General features: G+C 41.1%; 1 protein-coding gene and 1 non-coding gene across 2 annotated transcripts in view; both read right to left on the reverse strand.

Moving 5' to 3' along the window:
• ift172 (intraflagellar transport 172) overlaps positions 1 to 10,015 on the reverse strand; it is a 46,651-nt gene extending 36,636 nt beyond the window's left edge. The window contains exons 1-10 of the mRNA XM_015947749.3: positions 9,871 to 10,015; positions 9,393 to 9,536; positions 8,531 to 8,643; positions 8,414 to 8,453; positions 3,827 to 3,892; positions 2,192 to 2,271; positions 2,021 to 2,108; positions 1,724 to 1,938; positions 1,531 to 1,654; positions 313 to 408 (exon numbers count right to left, since the gene is read on the reverse strand). Of these exons, the coding sequence (XP_015803235.3) occupies positions 313 to 408; positions 1,531 to 1,654; positions 1,724 to 1,938; positions 2,021 to 2,108; positions 2,192 to 2,271; positions 3,827 to 3,892; positions 8,414 to 8,453; positions 8,531 to 8,643; positions 9,393 to 9,536; positions 9,871 to 9,909 (1,005 nt within the window). The 5' untranslated portion in view covers positions 9,910 to 10,015. The remainder of the gene's footprint in view (positions 1 to 312; positions 409 to 1,530; positions 1,655 to 1,723; positions 1,939 to 2,020; positions 2,109 to 2,191; positions 2,272 to 3,826; positions 3,893 to 8,413; positions 8,454 to 8,530; positions 8,644 to 9,392; positions 9,537 to 9,870) is intronic.
• A 350-nt stretch (positions 10,016 to 10,365) lies between these two features.
• On the reverse strand, positions 10,366 to 10,437 carry trnaa-ugc (transfer RNA alanine (anticodon UGC)). The gene has a single exon. It is a non-coding gene; the product is annotated as a tRNA-Ala (tRNA).
• Between the last annotated feature and the right edge of the window lie 1,760 nt (positions 10,438 to 12,197).

Raw genomic sequence — 12,197 nt, forward strand, 5'->3', positions numbered from 1 at the left:
ACATCTAAAGACATTCAGGAACATTTTAGTTTTAAAACAATCCTCTAATGTCCTCCTGGTTCCTGCTGTTTTCTGGAATATTTAACTTGTTTTAAAACTAGAGGAAGAAGAAACAGCAGCAGGCTGGGCGCTGAAGCATTCAGGAACAAATAAATCTGATTGTTGCAATTAAACTGATTTCATCTAAATGACTTGATTCACACAATCAAGGTTATTTTCAGTTTCCAATCAGCTCCTGATTGCTGATCGCGCGGCAGCAGTCAGCAGCAGTTAGCTGATTAAAAGGTAGGTTTCTGGTTTTCCTGTTGCTACCTGACTCAGGCCCACGTAGGTCATCTCAAACATGTTCCTGTAGACGGTTCTCCTCAGGCAGTAGTTGAACAGCTCCACTCCTCCACACAGCGTTCCCTGGCAGAACAACAGCAAACTTGTTTTCAGTTCATGCAGGTAGAGCTGCAGTGCATTCTGGGAGATTTGAGTTCGAGAGAGGAACGGAAAAGAGATTTATGGTGCAAATCTCAAGGTGTTTGTAAAAAATTATTTTTTTCATTTTCAGCTGATGATCTGAACCACATCACATCCAGAATGTGCTCCAGATGTTACTTTCTTTATAACATTAGAGTACAACACTGTGAATGATCTCAGTCCAGCGGGATTTTACAGGTGTGTACTGCGCTCCAGCGCTGCAGCATCACCACATCACCTGCTCTTTACTCACAGAACAACTTCCAGGTCATGTTACATTTTTACCACTTCTGGCCTCCAGACGGAACATCAGGACTAGTATTAGGGCTGCACAATATATCGCAAATATATTGTTATCGCGATATCAGCATGCACAATATGCATATCGCAAAGAACAGATAAATATCGCAACAGTCAGCTCAAATGTTTACTACACATAATGCATTCTGTCCATCAAATGGAAGCATGATGTTTTTTAACAAATCAAATAGAGCTCTTCACCCATTTGGCCAATTGGGTGGGTTCTCACAGGTTAGTCCCGCCCCCAAGGCAGACGGCACTTCATTTTGATGGTTCGAGTTAGCTTTGTTCTGCGCTTTCTGCTGATTCTGCTTTTCCTGGGATCCACTGATTGTCTTTCATTGTTCATTTTCTTTTTCCCTTTCCTCACATCTTTTGCTTTTCTCATTTTTATGATTTTTTGGTAATTTTTTTATTTCCTTGTTTTTGATTATTTTTGTTCCTGAGTTAAGTTTTTATTTGTCGCAAGTAATATCGTCATCGCAATCTTAATCACTGTTACCGCATATCGCAGGTTTTCCTAATATCGTGCAGCCATATTTTGTACCTTCACCCATATCCAGTCCTGTACATGTCTACTGCCCTCTAGTGGAGGATCTACAGGTGGCAAGGGCCTGTCTTGCTTCTTCATAACCGTTTTATTTATTACAGAACTAATTTTGGAATCAGATTTTTAAACAGAAAACAGTAACTTACTCATGACTGAACGATAATGTTAACATTACAAAGCAGCGTTAAACACTGAATAATAAATGATGTATTTACAGCACAAAGTTGTGAGCCGTCCTTCTTCCAGGCCAAGCTGGTGATGGTATAAAGGTTTGATATCTCTTTGGGTTCAGCTTCGTCCCACGTGCCTCTCCTCGGAGCCCAGTTAAACACTCGCAATCTGCTCAAACATCAGAAATAAGAACCACATCTCTCCCAGTTAAATGCAGCTTCACGGAGACATGCTGACCGGTCAAAGCTGCCGAACACCACAGACTGCCCGCTGGGGCTGGCGACCGCCACCGTGAACTCCTTCTCAGAAGGGTCTCGGCTGTAGTCAAAGTTCTGCAGGACTTGACCCTCTTTGCCGTACGCCACTATTTTCTTGTCACAGCCGCCCACCATGATGCTGTTGGCTCCCCAGGCTAGAGCGTAGGGGGGGCATGGGTGTGTCAGCAGCTTCCCCTGAGAGGAAACAGCGGAAGCAGGTGAGTGAGAATACTAAAGGACTTTTCACATCATTCAACGCGAAGGCGGACAGGCGAACCTGAGACTCTCCCGAGCCTTCATCGTCAAAGAAGTATCGTACAACTGTTCCGTCAGCATGGCCCGACAGGAAGCCTTTCCCAGAGGCACTGACAAAGAAATGCCATTTTATCATAAAACAGAAATAAAACGAACAAGCAGGAACGTTGTTCTCCTGAAGTCAGACATTTACTTGGATGCCATGGAGACGACGCAGGACTCGGTGCCGTAGTAGGTGGAAGATTTATTTGTCTGTGTGTTGGCGAGGCGAACCTGTGAAAAGTCAGAGAAACAAAAACTTCACCTTAAAACTGAATGTTTCAGATTTGTTCCTCCTCCACCCCTAGATAAGTGCTGGCCCCCCAGGAAAAGTCAGTGTTAATAAATCATATTAATATTTAATATTTAGTCAAACCATATATTGATCTTGTTTATTCAAGACATAGTTGTAAAACAAAATAAAAATAATACAATTAATAAGTAAAGAAATTATTGGAATAAAAAATAAATACATTTGTTTCCGCTGCTCACCATTTTAAAAAAGTTTTTATCTCCATTGTTTTTTTCTGTGAACACAGCAGCAGGTGAATTAACCTAAAACATTTAATTTACATTAAATTTGGAATAACATTTTAAATAACTGAAATGTATTTTTCTGAAATGTTTGTCTTTGTAAAATTTAAGTTAAATGTTTTGGATATGTACTGCTTTTTTTAAATAAAAATGAATAAAGGAGCAATGCAATACATCGCTACAGGCTAAACTCTCCCAGAGTTACCACAAGGACCAATTTGGTGTGCCACCCCAAAAATGTATTTGGCCCCGTCTGGCCACCCCTATCAAAAACTTCTGGAGGCGCCCCTGCCTCCACCTCTTCAACTGGATCAGTACATTCCTCAGTCACCTGCCGTGTTTAATACTGGACAGGCTGTAGGATCGACCCTGGCTCCTGGCAGAGAATGCTGCCGTTGTGTCCTTGGGCAAGACACTTCCCCCGCCTTACCTGCTGGTGGCATTCAGAGGGACCGGTGGAGCCTGCCTGGCAGCCTCGCCTCTGTCAGCGTGCCCCAGGGCAGCTGTGGCTACATCGTAGCTCATCACCACCAGTGTGTGAATGACTGGTTGTGTTGTAAAGCATCTTGGGGGGTTGTAGGCGCTATAGCAAACACAGGTCATTTACCATTCTATACGCCCTCTGGTGGAGAGTAAACGTGTTTACTCTGAGTATATTAACATTTTAACAGTAGTGTAGTTTATTACTCTACAAACATTACATCAGTTTTAATTTAAACAGGCCCCACCTGGCAAAATAAACAATGAATGAATGAATGAATGAATGAATGAATGACAAACTGAAAATAAAAAGGAAAAAAATAAATGTTTGAACTACTTATTTACATTTTCATTTGTTTATTTCCATTATTTATTTATTGTCTGTTTTGGCAGGAAGACTTCTCCATAGTAAACATACTCAAGCGAAGAGAATTCTGATCAAAGTAAAACATGACCAGCTCAGTGGTATGAGTGTCCACCGAGAGACTGGGAGAGGGGTTCAAATCCACGGTCGGGTCATACCACAGACGTTAAAATGGGCCTCCCTGCTTCATACTCAGCATTAAGGGGGTTGACTGGGGTTCAAACAACCTAATGGTTCCCGAGCGCAGCCGTGTCTGCAGCCCGCTGCTCCCCATTGGGTCAAATGCAGAGTGTGACGACTAATGGGACTTTACAAAGACAAACTGTAGAGAGTAAATCACCATGATGTTCTGGACCTGGACTCTTTTCTTTTGGTGCTCTTTAGTTCACATGGTGAAGCAGTAAAACTCACCTTGCCATCCACCAGTCCGTAAACAACAGCGTTTTCCAACGGCCAAAGAAGACAAGTCACGGCACTCTGCAACACAGAAATTAACATTTAACCCCCAAAGGAATGCTCCCTGTTTGACTTCTGACTCACTTCCACCCTAAAGTCTCTACAAACACGAGCCGACCGGCGGGGGCTCCTCCAGTCTGACCTGCTAGGGCCGATCCCATCCTCGCTAAGAGGAAGCAGAGCCTAAAGGTTCAGAACACGGAAGAGACCAACGACAAGATCCAAACCCAAGAACAGAGTTAGACCAAAAACCTGCACACAGACCAGAACCTGATGCCAAAAAACCCAAATACATCCTAGCAGGTCCAAAAATGGTAACTTCGCTTTTCATTCCAAGTGTTTTCTCAGTTGGTTCAAACAGAAAAGTGTGGAGTACCAAGCTCACTAACTCCTCCACCACCACCACTTCCCAGCCAGATTCTGATGAAAGACTTCTTTAAGACAGCAGACGTCCACATTCTGGGAGGAGCAGTGTTGGGAGTAACGCTATACAAAAGCAATTAATTACTGTAATGCATTGCTTTTTGCTGTAATGTGGTAATGTAAGGCATTACAGGGAAAGAAAATGGTAATATTTACTCGGTACAATTGTCAGTAACGCAGTAATTACAATGCGTATTTAAACCCAGAATCAAGATGTGGGTTTCCTAAAAATTTAAATTGCGAGAAGCCTGAAAAAAGATCCAGTATCCACATATATGACGTCATTTATGGACTCAGCTTTGTGGGCATTCTATGAGCAGGGAGGACGCAGCGGTAATGGCTCAAATAATCCAGCTGCATTCTGCGGGCGGCCGCTGTTATATTCACAAAATCGCTCCACCAAAACAAAGTCATTCGTTTGTGATCGTTAATATCAGCCCATATTCTCTGGTCCTTCATGTACTTTTCAGCTGAGTTCATAATCTGTGCCCCGGTGATTTCAACTCATTGCTGCTGGAGCGCAGCGCATATTAAGCTTTTATTTATTTATTTATTTATTTTGCGTTCGGTAGATCCCTTTGGCTGATTAGCTAGAAAGTAGGAAATCTAGGAAACAGTTTTTCTGGAAGATGGAGAAAACATGCTGCATGCAGGAAATATGTAAGCATTTAATATTTATACATGTGATAGAATCAGATCACCCCAGAAGTCAGTCCCACATCCAGGGCCGTATCAAGGCATTTGGGGACCAAGGCAAATACCACCACCTCACTCCCTGCTCAGATGGCCCTATAAGATGGCAGCGTGCTGAGAGTGCAGATTGTTGTTGCTTTTATTTAATAAACAATCATTTTAAAGCAGTTATCATATCTGACTGTTTTTAACAGCAATCCTAGCTCAGACACCACATCACCTTCCACATATATGTCATGAGCTCACTGAGCATCACATGACCAGATTCATATTGAAGTTGTTTTGGTGAAAGTAACTTAAAGTAATGCAAAAGTAGTGTAATGCCTTACATTTTAAAATCAGTAATATTGTAATGTAATGAATTACTTTAAAATGAGGGTAACAAGTAATAAATAATGCATTACAGTTTTGAAGTAACTTGCCCAACACTGGGGAGGAGACAGCAGCTGCTCTGACAGCAGAGGAAAACATCTGTACAGAAATCCACAGGTGAGGGTTTAGCTTCCATCACAGCACTGACGCATAAACCCGGTGGAGCGAGTGTGCATCTAGAAGCACTAGCGAGCCCACAAGAGTTAAACTACCTGCATATTCCTGCCAGTCAGAACCATAGAAACCTTTTGGGTCAAAGGTCACACGGCTACAGGACATAAAACCCTTTATGCTGCTCAGGCGCATTGCAAGCTTTTCAAAAGTGTGGGGGATGTTGTCTGTGGATGTCATCAGCTGTAAACTGAAACTCAACCTTAATCCAGTAACGGGTCCGCGCATAATTCACAGTAACAAAGTCCTTCCAAAAACATGCTTAATATTCACCAATCAGTGCTTAATTTGAGCCGGATCTTGCCGGAACAAGATCCGGGAACTATCTTATTTTGAAAGGACCGTTCCAGCAACTGTCTGCTAGGATCCGGCAACTCACGCGACAAACTTGTGCTACACGCAGGATTCGAATTACGGGTGAGCTAAAGGGAGCTCCTGGAAGCCCTCAACACCCCCAGGGGGAGCCTGAAACGATCCTGGTTCTACTTACATTATTCATGTGGACTGTCCGGGACTACTTTGATCTGAGAGACGCAGAACTCTGATCGTTGACGCAATCCAGACAGATGCGTCCTGAGCACGGCCACAGTAACATTCTCAAAGTGTCGCCACCTCAACAACAAATTTAACACGCGATCGTTCATGTCGGCTCATATCGTTTTATGCTTTCTGTCTTTAATCTGTGCCTGATGCGTTTCGCTGCTGCGGAGCGGGGCGCATCACCTGTTTTGTCATCCGGTGACCTCACCTCACCGGTGCGGCTGGCGCGCACTCCGCTGTTTTTGCGGTCGGTAGATCTTTTAGAACTGCAGTTCAAAGGTAACTCATAAGGTGAATACAGGTCCTTCTAAAAAAATTAGCATATTATGATGATGTTCATTATTGTCTGTAATGTACTGATAAACATTAGACTTTAATATATATTAGATTCATTACACACAACTGAAGTAGTTCAGTTTATTAAAAGGTGTTTTTAATACAAAAAAAGTCAACCTTCAAATAATTATGTTCAGTTATGCACTCAATACTTGGTCGGGAATCCTTTAGCAGAAATGACTGCTTCAATGCGGCGTGGCATGGATACAATCTACCTGTGGCACTGCTGAGGTGTTTTGGAGGCCCAGGATGCTTCCATAGCGGCCTTAAGCTCATCCAGAGTGTTGGGTCTTGCGTCTCTCAACTTTCTCTTCACAATATCCCACAGGTTCTCTATGGGGTTCAGGTCAGGAGAGTTGGCAGGCCAATTGAGCACAGTAATATCATGGTCAGTAAACCATTTACCAGTGGTTTTGGCACTGTGAGCAGGTGCCAGGTCGTGCTGAAAAATTAAATCTTCTTTTCAGCAGATGGAAGCATGAAGTGCTCCAAAATCTCCTGGTAGCTAGCTGCATTGACCCTGCCCTTGATAAAACACAGTGGACCAACACCAGCAGCTGACATGGCATCCCAGACCATCACTGACTGTGGGTACTTGACACTGGACTTCAGGCCTTTTGGCATTTCCCTCTGCCCATTCTTCCTCCAGACTCTGGCACCTTGATTTCTGAATGACATGCAAAATTTGCTTTCATCTGAAAAAAGTACTTTGGTCCACTGAGCAACAGTCCAGTGCTGCTTCTCCGTAGCCCAGGTCAGGCGCTTCTGCCGCTATTTCTGGTTCAAAAGTGGCTTGACCTGGGGAATGCAGCACCTGTAGCCCATTTCCTGCACACACCTGTACACGGTGGCTCTGGATGTTTCTACTCCAGACTCAGTCCACTGCTTCTGCAGGTCCCCCAAGGTCTGGAATCGGTCCTTCTCCACAATCTTCCTCAGGGTCCGGTCGCCTTTTCTCGTTGTGCAGCGTTTTCTGTCACACTTCTTCCTTCCCACTGAGGTGCCTTGATACAGCACTCTGGGAACAGCCTATTCGTTCAGAAATTTCTTTCTGTGTCTTACCCTCTTGCTTGAGGGTGTCAATGATGGCCTTCTGGGCAGCAGTCAGGATGGCAGTCTTACCCATGATTGTGGTTTTGAGTAATGAACCAGGCTGTTTTTTTAAAAGCCTCAGGAACCTTGTGCAGGTGTTTAGAGTTAATTAGTTGATTCACATGATTAGGTTAATGGCTCATTTAGAGAACCTTTTCATGATATGCTAATTTTTTTAGATAAGAATTTTGGGTTTTCATGAGCTGTATGCCAAAATCATCAATATTAGAAACAATAAAAGGCTTGAACTACTTCAGTTGTGTGTAATGAATCAATTACATATGAAAGTTTAATGTTTATCAGTAGATTAGAGACAATAATGAACTTTATCACAATATGCTAATTTTTTTAGAAGGACCAGTATATATGAAGCCAGGTAGCAGTTTTTCTTTAGGATTGAGAGGAGATGCAGGAAGATAATAAACAGACAGGACAGAAAAATAGTCAAATAAAAACAAGTTAGTTTTTGTACCTGGTGGTTGCAACAAACAGACACCATTGGAGGTAATCAGAAGTGAGGAACAAAAAATGAAATGATTGTTTCAATGTTTAAAGCAGCAGAAACTCTGAAAGGCTGCAGGCACATCAGTGAGTTTGCAGATGCTGCACAGGGGGAGGGGGGAGAGGGCTGAAGCAGGGGAGCGGTAAAGATGCAAAAACTACCGTTGTTAAAAGGTTTCTGCCGATGTCGGGTTCCAAGGAGAAACAGGAGAGGGAGGGGAAGAAAGAGATGAGGCAAACAGAGCAAGTGCGTCGTAGAGAAACCAGACTGGTGTGGAGGTGAGCAAAACGGCTGGAAAAGTGTTGGTGTTGAAACCCCCACATCCCCCACGGGTGCGACACCCATGATGCTGCTGTCATGTGACCCAACTCAGATTCACATCACTTTCAGGTGTCAGAGATGTTTCTACTCACCGTCTGAATAAACTTGTTGCAAATGGCCTTCTTGTCACCCCTGTGAGAAACAGGAAACCAGATTTAACAAATACTCAGACGTGTGTAGAAAAGAGACATTTAAAGAGAGAAAAGTACCAATTCTCCCCGATTCTGTAGACGAAGATTATGTTGTCTGACTGGCCGATGGCGATTTTTGTGGAATCAGGAGAGAAGGCCATGTCGTTGACCACGTAGCTCTGTTTTCCATACTAAAAATAACCAAAACGTATATAAAACTGATTTATGAAATCATTCTAGGATGAAGCATACATTTAAAAAACAGGGCAGCAGATGTAAGCAAAGACTTTGATTAATCGTTGAATTTTTATTATCATTTCAGTTGTGTCTGAATGATTTAGTGAAAGTTTTCATTTCAGGTAATACGAGACGCATTGGTTATAAATGATATTTAGTTTTTATGATCTAAAAAAGTAAAAGTCATCAAAGTAAATGTGTTTGGAAGAAAGTGGAAATAGTATCCACTGCACACACCTGGATGTAGAATATTAAATGTCCATAGTTGAAAGAGTTTTATTTGTGTTTTTTTAATTAAAAAGAAAGAATTTTAGAGTAAAATCAAAGAATTCTGTTTAACATCATTAAAAAAGAAGAAAGGTTTGGGTTTTTGGCCTAAATTTTTATTTACACTAATTATTTATTTTAGTACGACCTCATAGACAAAAAAACTAGCATTTCTTACATGATAAAGTTGAAAATATTTCTCCAAAAGCTAAAAATAAACCTTTAAAATTTACAGAAGAGAATTATGGCCACTGAAAAGAAAAGAAGGAGTACTCTGACTTTTAATCTCAGAATTCTGACGTTTTTCGCTGAATTATTAAAATCAAAATTGTGAGGACAAAAGTGTCAGAATTAGTTTAATCCAAAAGCTGGTTCTCAGTCCAATAACAGAAGAGGTCATGTGTCTGACATGTGTATATACAGTCTATGGTCTGACCTTGGGGTCCAGGGGTTTGGTGGAGAACTTGTCCCTCCTCTCTCCCTGTTCATCGAACAGAAGAACCACTCGGTCCACAGTGCAAACAGCGAACTTGCTGTTGTTCGGAGACCAGGCCATGCACGATACCTTGGCAGGACCCTCCTGTGTGAGCATCTCCACACCGTTAGACTCCTCTCTACACCATAACAAACGTCTAACTGATGCTTTAGCCAGAATCTACGAACACTGTTTTTACATCAGGAGGATATGATCAGATATGTTTACATGGTTAAACTCGAACTGCTTCATATGTAAAACAGTAAAACAACATTTAAAAAATATTTGTTTTATACTACCATCACGAGCAACGGAAAGTTGTGTTCTATGACTGATTTGGAGCTCCAGAGGATAATTACTGTTCCAGCGAGTCTGACTTTTTCACTGGTCTGATTCTCCAGCGTCAGCTAGCTTGAGCTAATCTGTCGCCCGGACCTACCTGGGGTGTTAGGAGTGTCTTCAGATACTTCAACTGCATTTTCAGAGGTTATCGGCGTTGAAATTTTTAGAACTAAATAATTTTTCTGGCCAGCGCCAGCCTAGCAGCTAAGTAAGCATAAATGTGATCTCCTTGGTTACCGCTGAGGGGCGGAGACTCGGGGTGCGTTTGAGACTAACGGAAGTTTGAAACCCCCCTGCTTCTTGTATTTGATTTTCTTTTCGAATGTGAGTTTTAGTTTCAGCTTAATAATTAAAATTGGATATATGGTATTCAATAAAGCTGTTGGCGTGTTCTCTGGCTTATAAAGAAGATACATCACGAGACCACCTTTACATGAAGAAAAGTACTATTGGAAGTGTCTTTTAAACTCAGTCAAAGGTTTACCATTATGGTTTACCAAAAATGAATAAGTATGTAAGTAGACTGAGGCGCGTGAATGATGAGAAACTTATTCTGAGAGATCATAACAAAAAGGTGGAAAGGAAAAACATTTGGAGATGCCGGGGATTGAACCCGGGGCCTCATACATGCAAAGCATGCGCTCTACCACTGAGCTACATCCCCTTCTATGTAGTGTTTGACGGATATTTTATATCATTCAGAGACACAATAAATAGTGTACAAATTTTTACAATACAAATGTATTTTTGTTAAAACTACTACCTCACATTACACCGCTCACTAAAAAGTAAAGTAATTTCCTGTAAACTTTGTAAAATGATTTGTTAGCAAAGCTTCCACTTCAAAATGTAGGATTTTTATGTAAATGAACAGTATACCATTAAAATGTTTAAAAAGCAAGTCACCCCCAAATCAACATTTTTTTCCTGATAATCTATATACACGAGTGTCTAATCGTGCTGTAGACATGTGCAGTCAATAATTTGGCACTTTAGTGCATCTTAGTTAAATATTAGATATTCTGCTTAAAACTATCAGTGTTGTGTAGTTGTCAGGTAAAAACCTGCACTACATTTGAATTTAAATCTGCTATCGCTATTGGCTAAGAGGTACACTGGCGTTAGCTGGGACATTATGATGTCACAATGTTGTTGTGAGCCTGCATGTGTGTGTATTTGTTAGTGGCTCCACCCTCTCAGTCTGCTAGCCAACAGCATTTGCAGCATTTTTCAAACAGGAAGTGGAAGAGGAGTAAGATGTCTGTGAAGGTTCTCTGTCATCCATGTCATTGTAGTCTAATGAGCTTTGAAAGAAAAGCGTCTGGACTTCTTTGAGTTGCTTGAACAAGAGGAGTAAAACTCTGCTAGGGGGTGACTTGCTCTTTAACGAGCAATGCTCGAAGCAATTCAGTAAACCAATAGAACCCGTATGAACACAACACAAACTTTTGGGGAAATGTTTGAAACGTCACCACTCAACCCGAATGTTAAAAACCGGTCACATGGTATGAAGTGGTACCGGAAACGTAAATTTTTACCTTCAAAATAAAATTTCACCAGAAAAGATATGCAAGGCTTGTTTTAAGCAATCAGAAGAACAATTCTTTACTGCCGGACAGGGCGTATACAATTTAAAAAAAATGACAATGCGGTTTTCAGATTCTACATAATTTTCATCCTTGCTCAAAATCAAGGACTTTTCTAAATATCAGAGAATGTTGCAGAGCACATGAACTTTATTCATTTAACCAGGCATTGAGATCAATAAATCTATTACCAAGCAACAGAAGGTAAGCACTCCTGAGTGAAGCACAATATAAAAAACAGTATTAATGAATTTATGGCATGGATGTAGTTTTGGGGGCACAGGGGGAACGTGTCCCCCACACTTTTACAAAGTCAATTATACCTGCAATTACCTGCAATTTTTACCATTCAAAAATAATATTATGCTACAACCCCTTGTGTTGAAGTCTGATTTTAATTATATATTGCATTTTTTGTATACTTACTGTAAAGACCCCCCACCCACCCACCCCCTGGTCCTCATGCCGGTTGTGTCCCCACCACTTTTAAAGTCAAAACTACATCCACAGTTTAAAGACATATAATGAAACCACCGTATAAAACAACAAACATTTATTGTATATGGATATTTTAAACTTATTTGACTATATTTCCCATTGTAATAAAAAAATTGGAGATATCAACATTTTAACACGTTCGACCCACAATAATCAACCCATTTTTTATATAGTGGTTAATTTTAGGTAACATGTTGCTGAAAAATGTCAAAGTTATATCTATTTTAATTTAGTTATGTGAGTTCATCTGTGATTTTGTATTTGACAATGTATGGTGTACTACTTATGTTATAGTTCAAAATATTTACGTTCAAAGTTTAATTTTTTTTTGTTGTGTTTC

The sequence above is a fragment of the Nothobranchius furzeri genome, chromosome 2 (genome assembly GCF_043380555.1).
Source record: "Nothobranchius furzeri strain GRZ-AD chromosome 2, NfurGRZ-RIMD1, whole genome shotgun sequence".
Classification (NCBI taxonomy): Eukaryota; Metazoa; Chordata; class Actinopteri; order Cyprinodontiformes; family Nothobranchiidae; genus Nothobranchius; species Nothobranchius furzeri.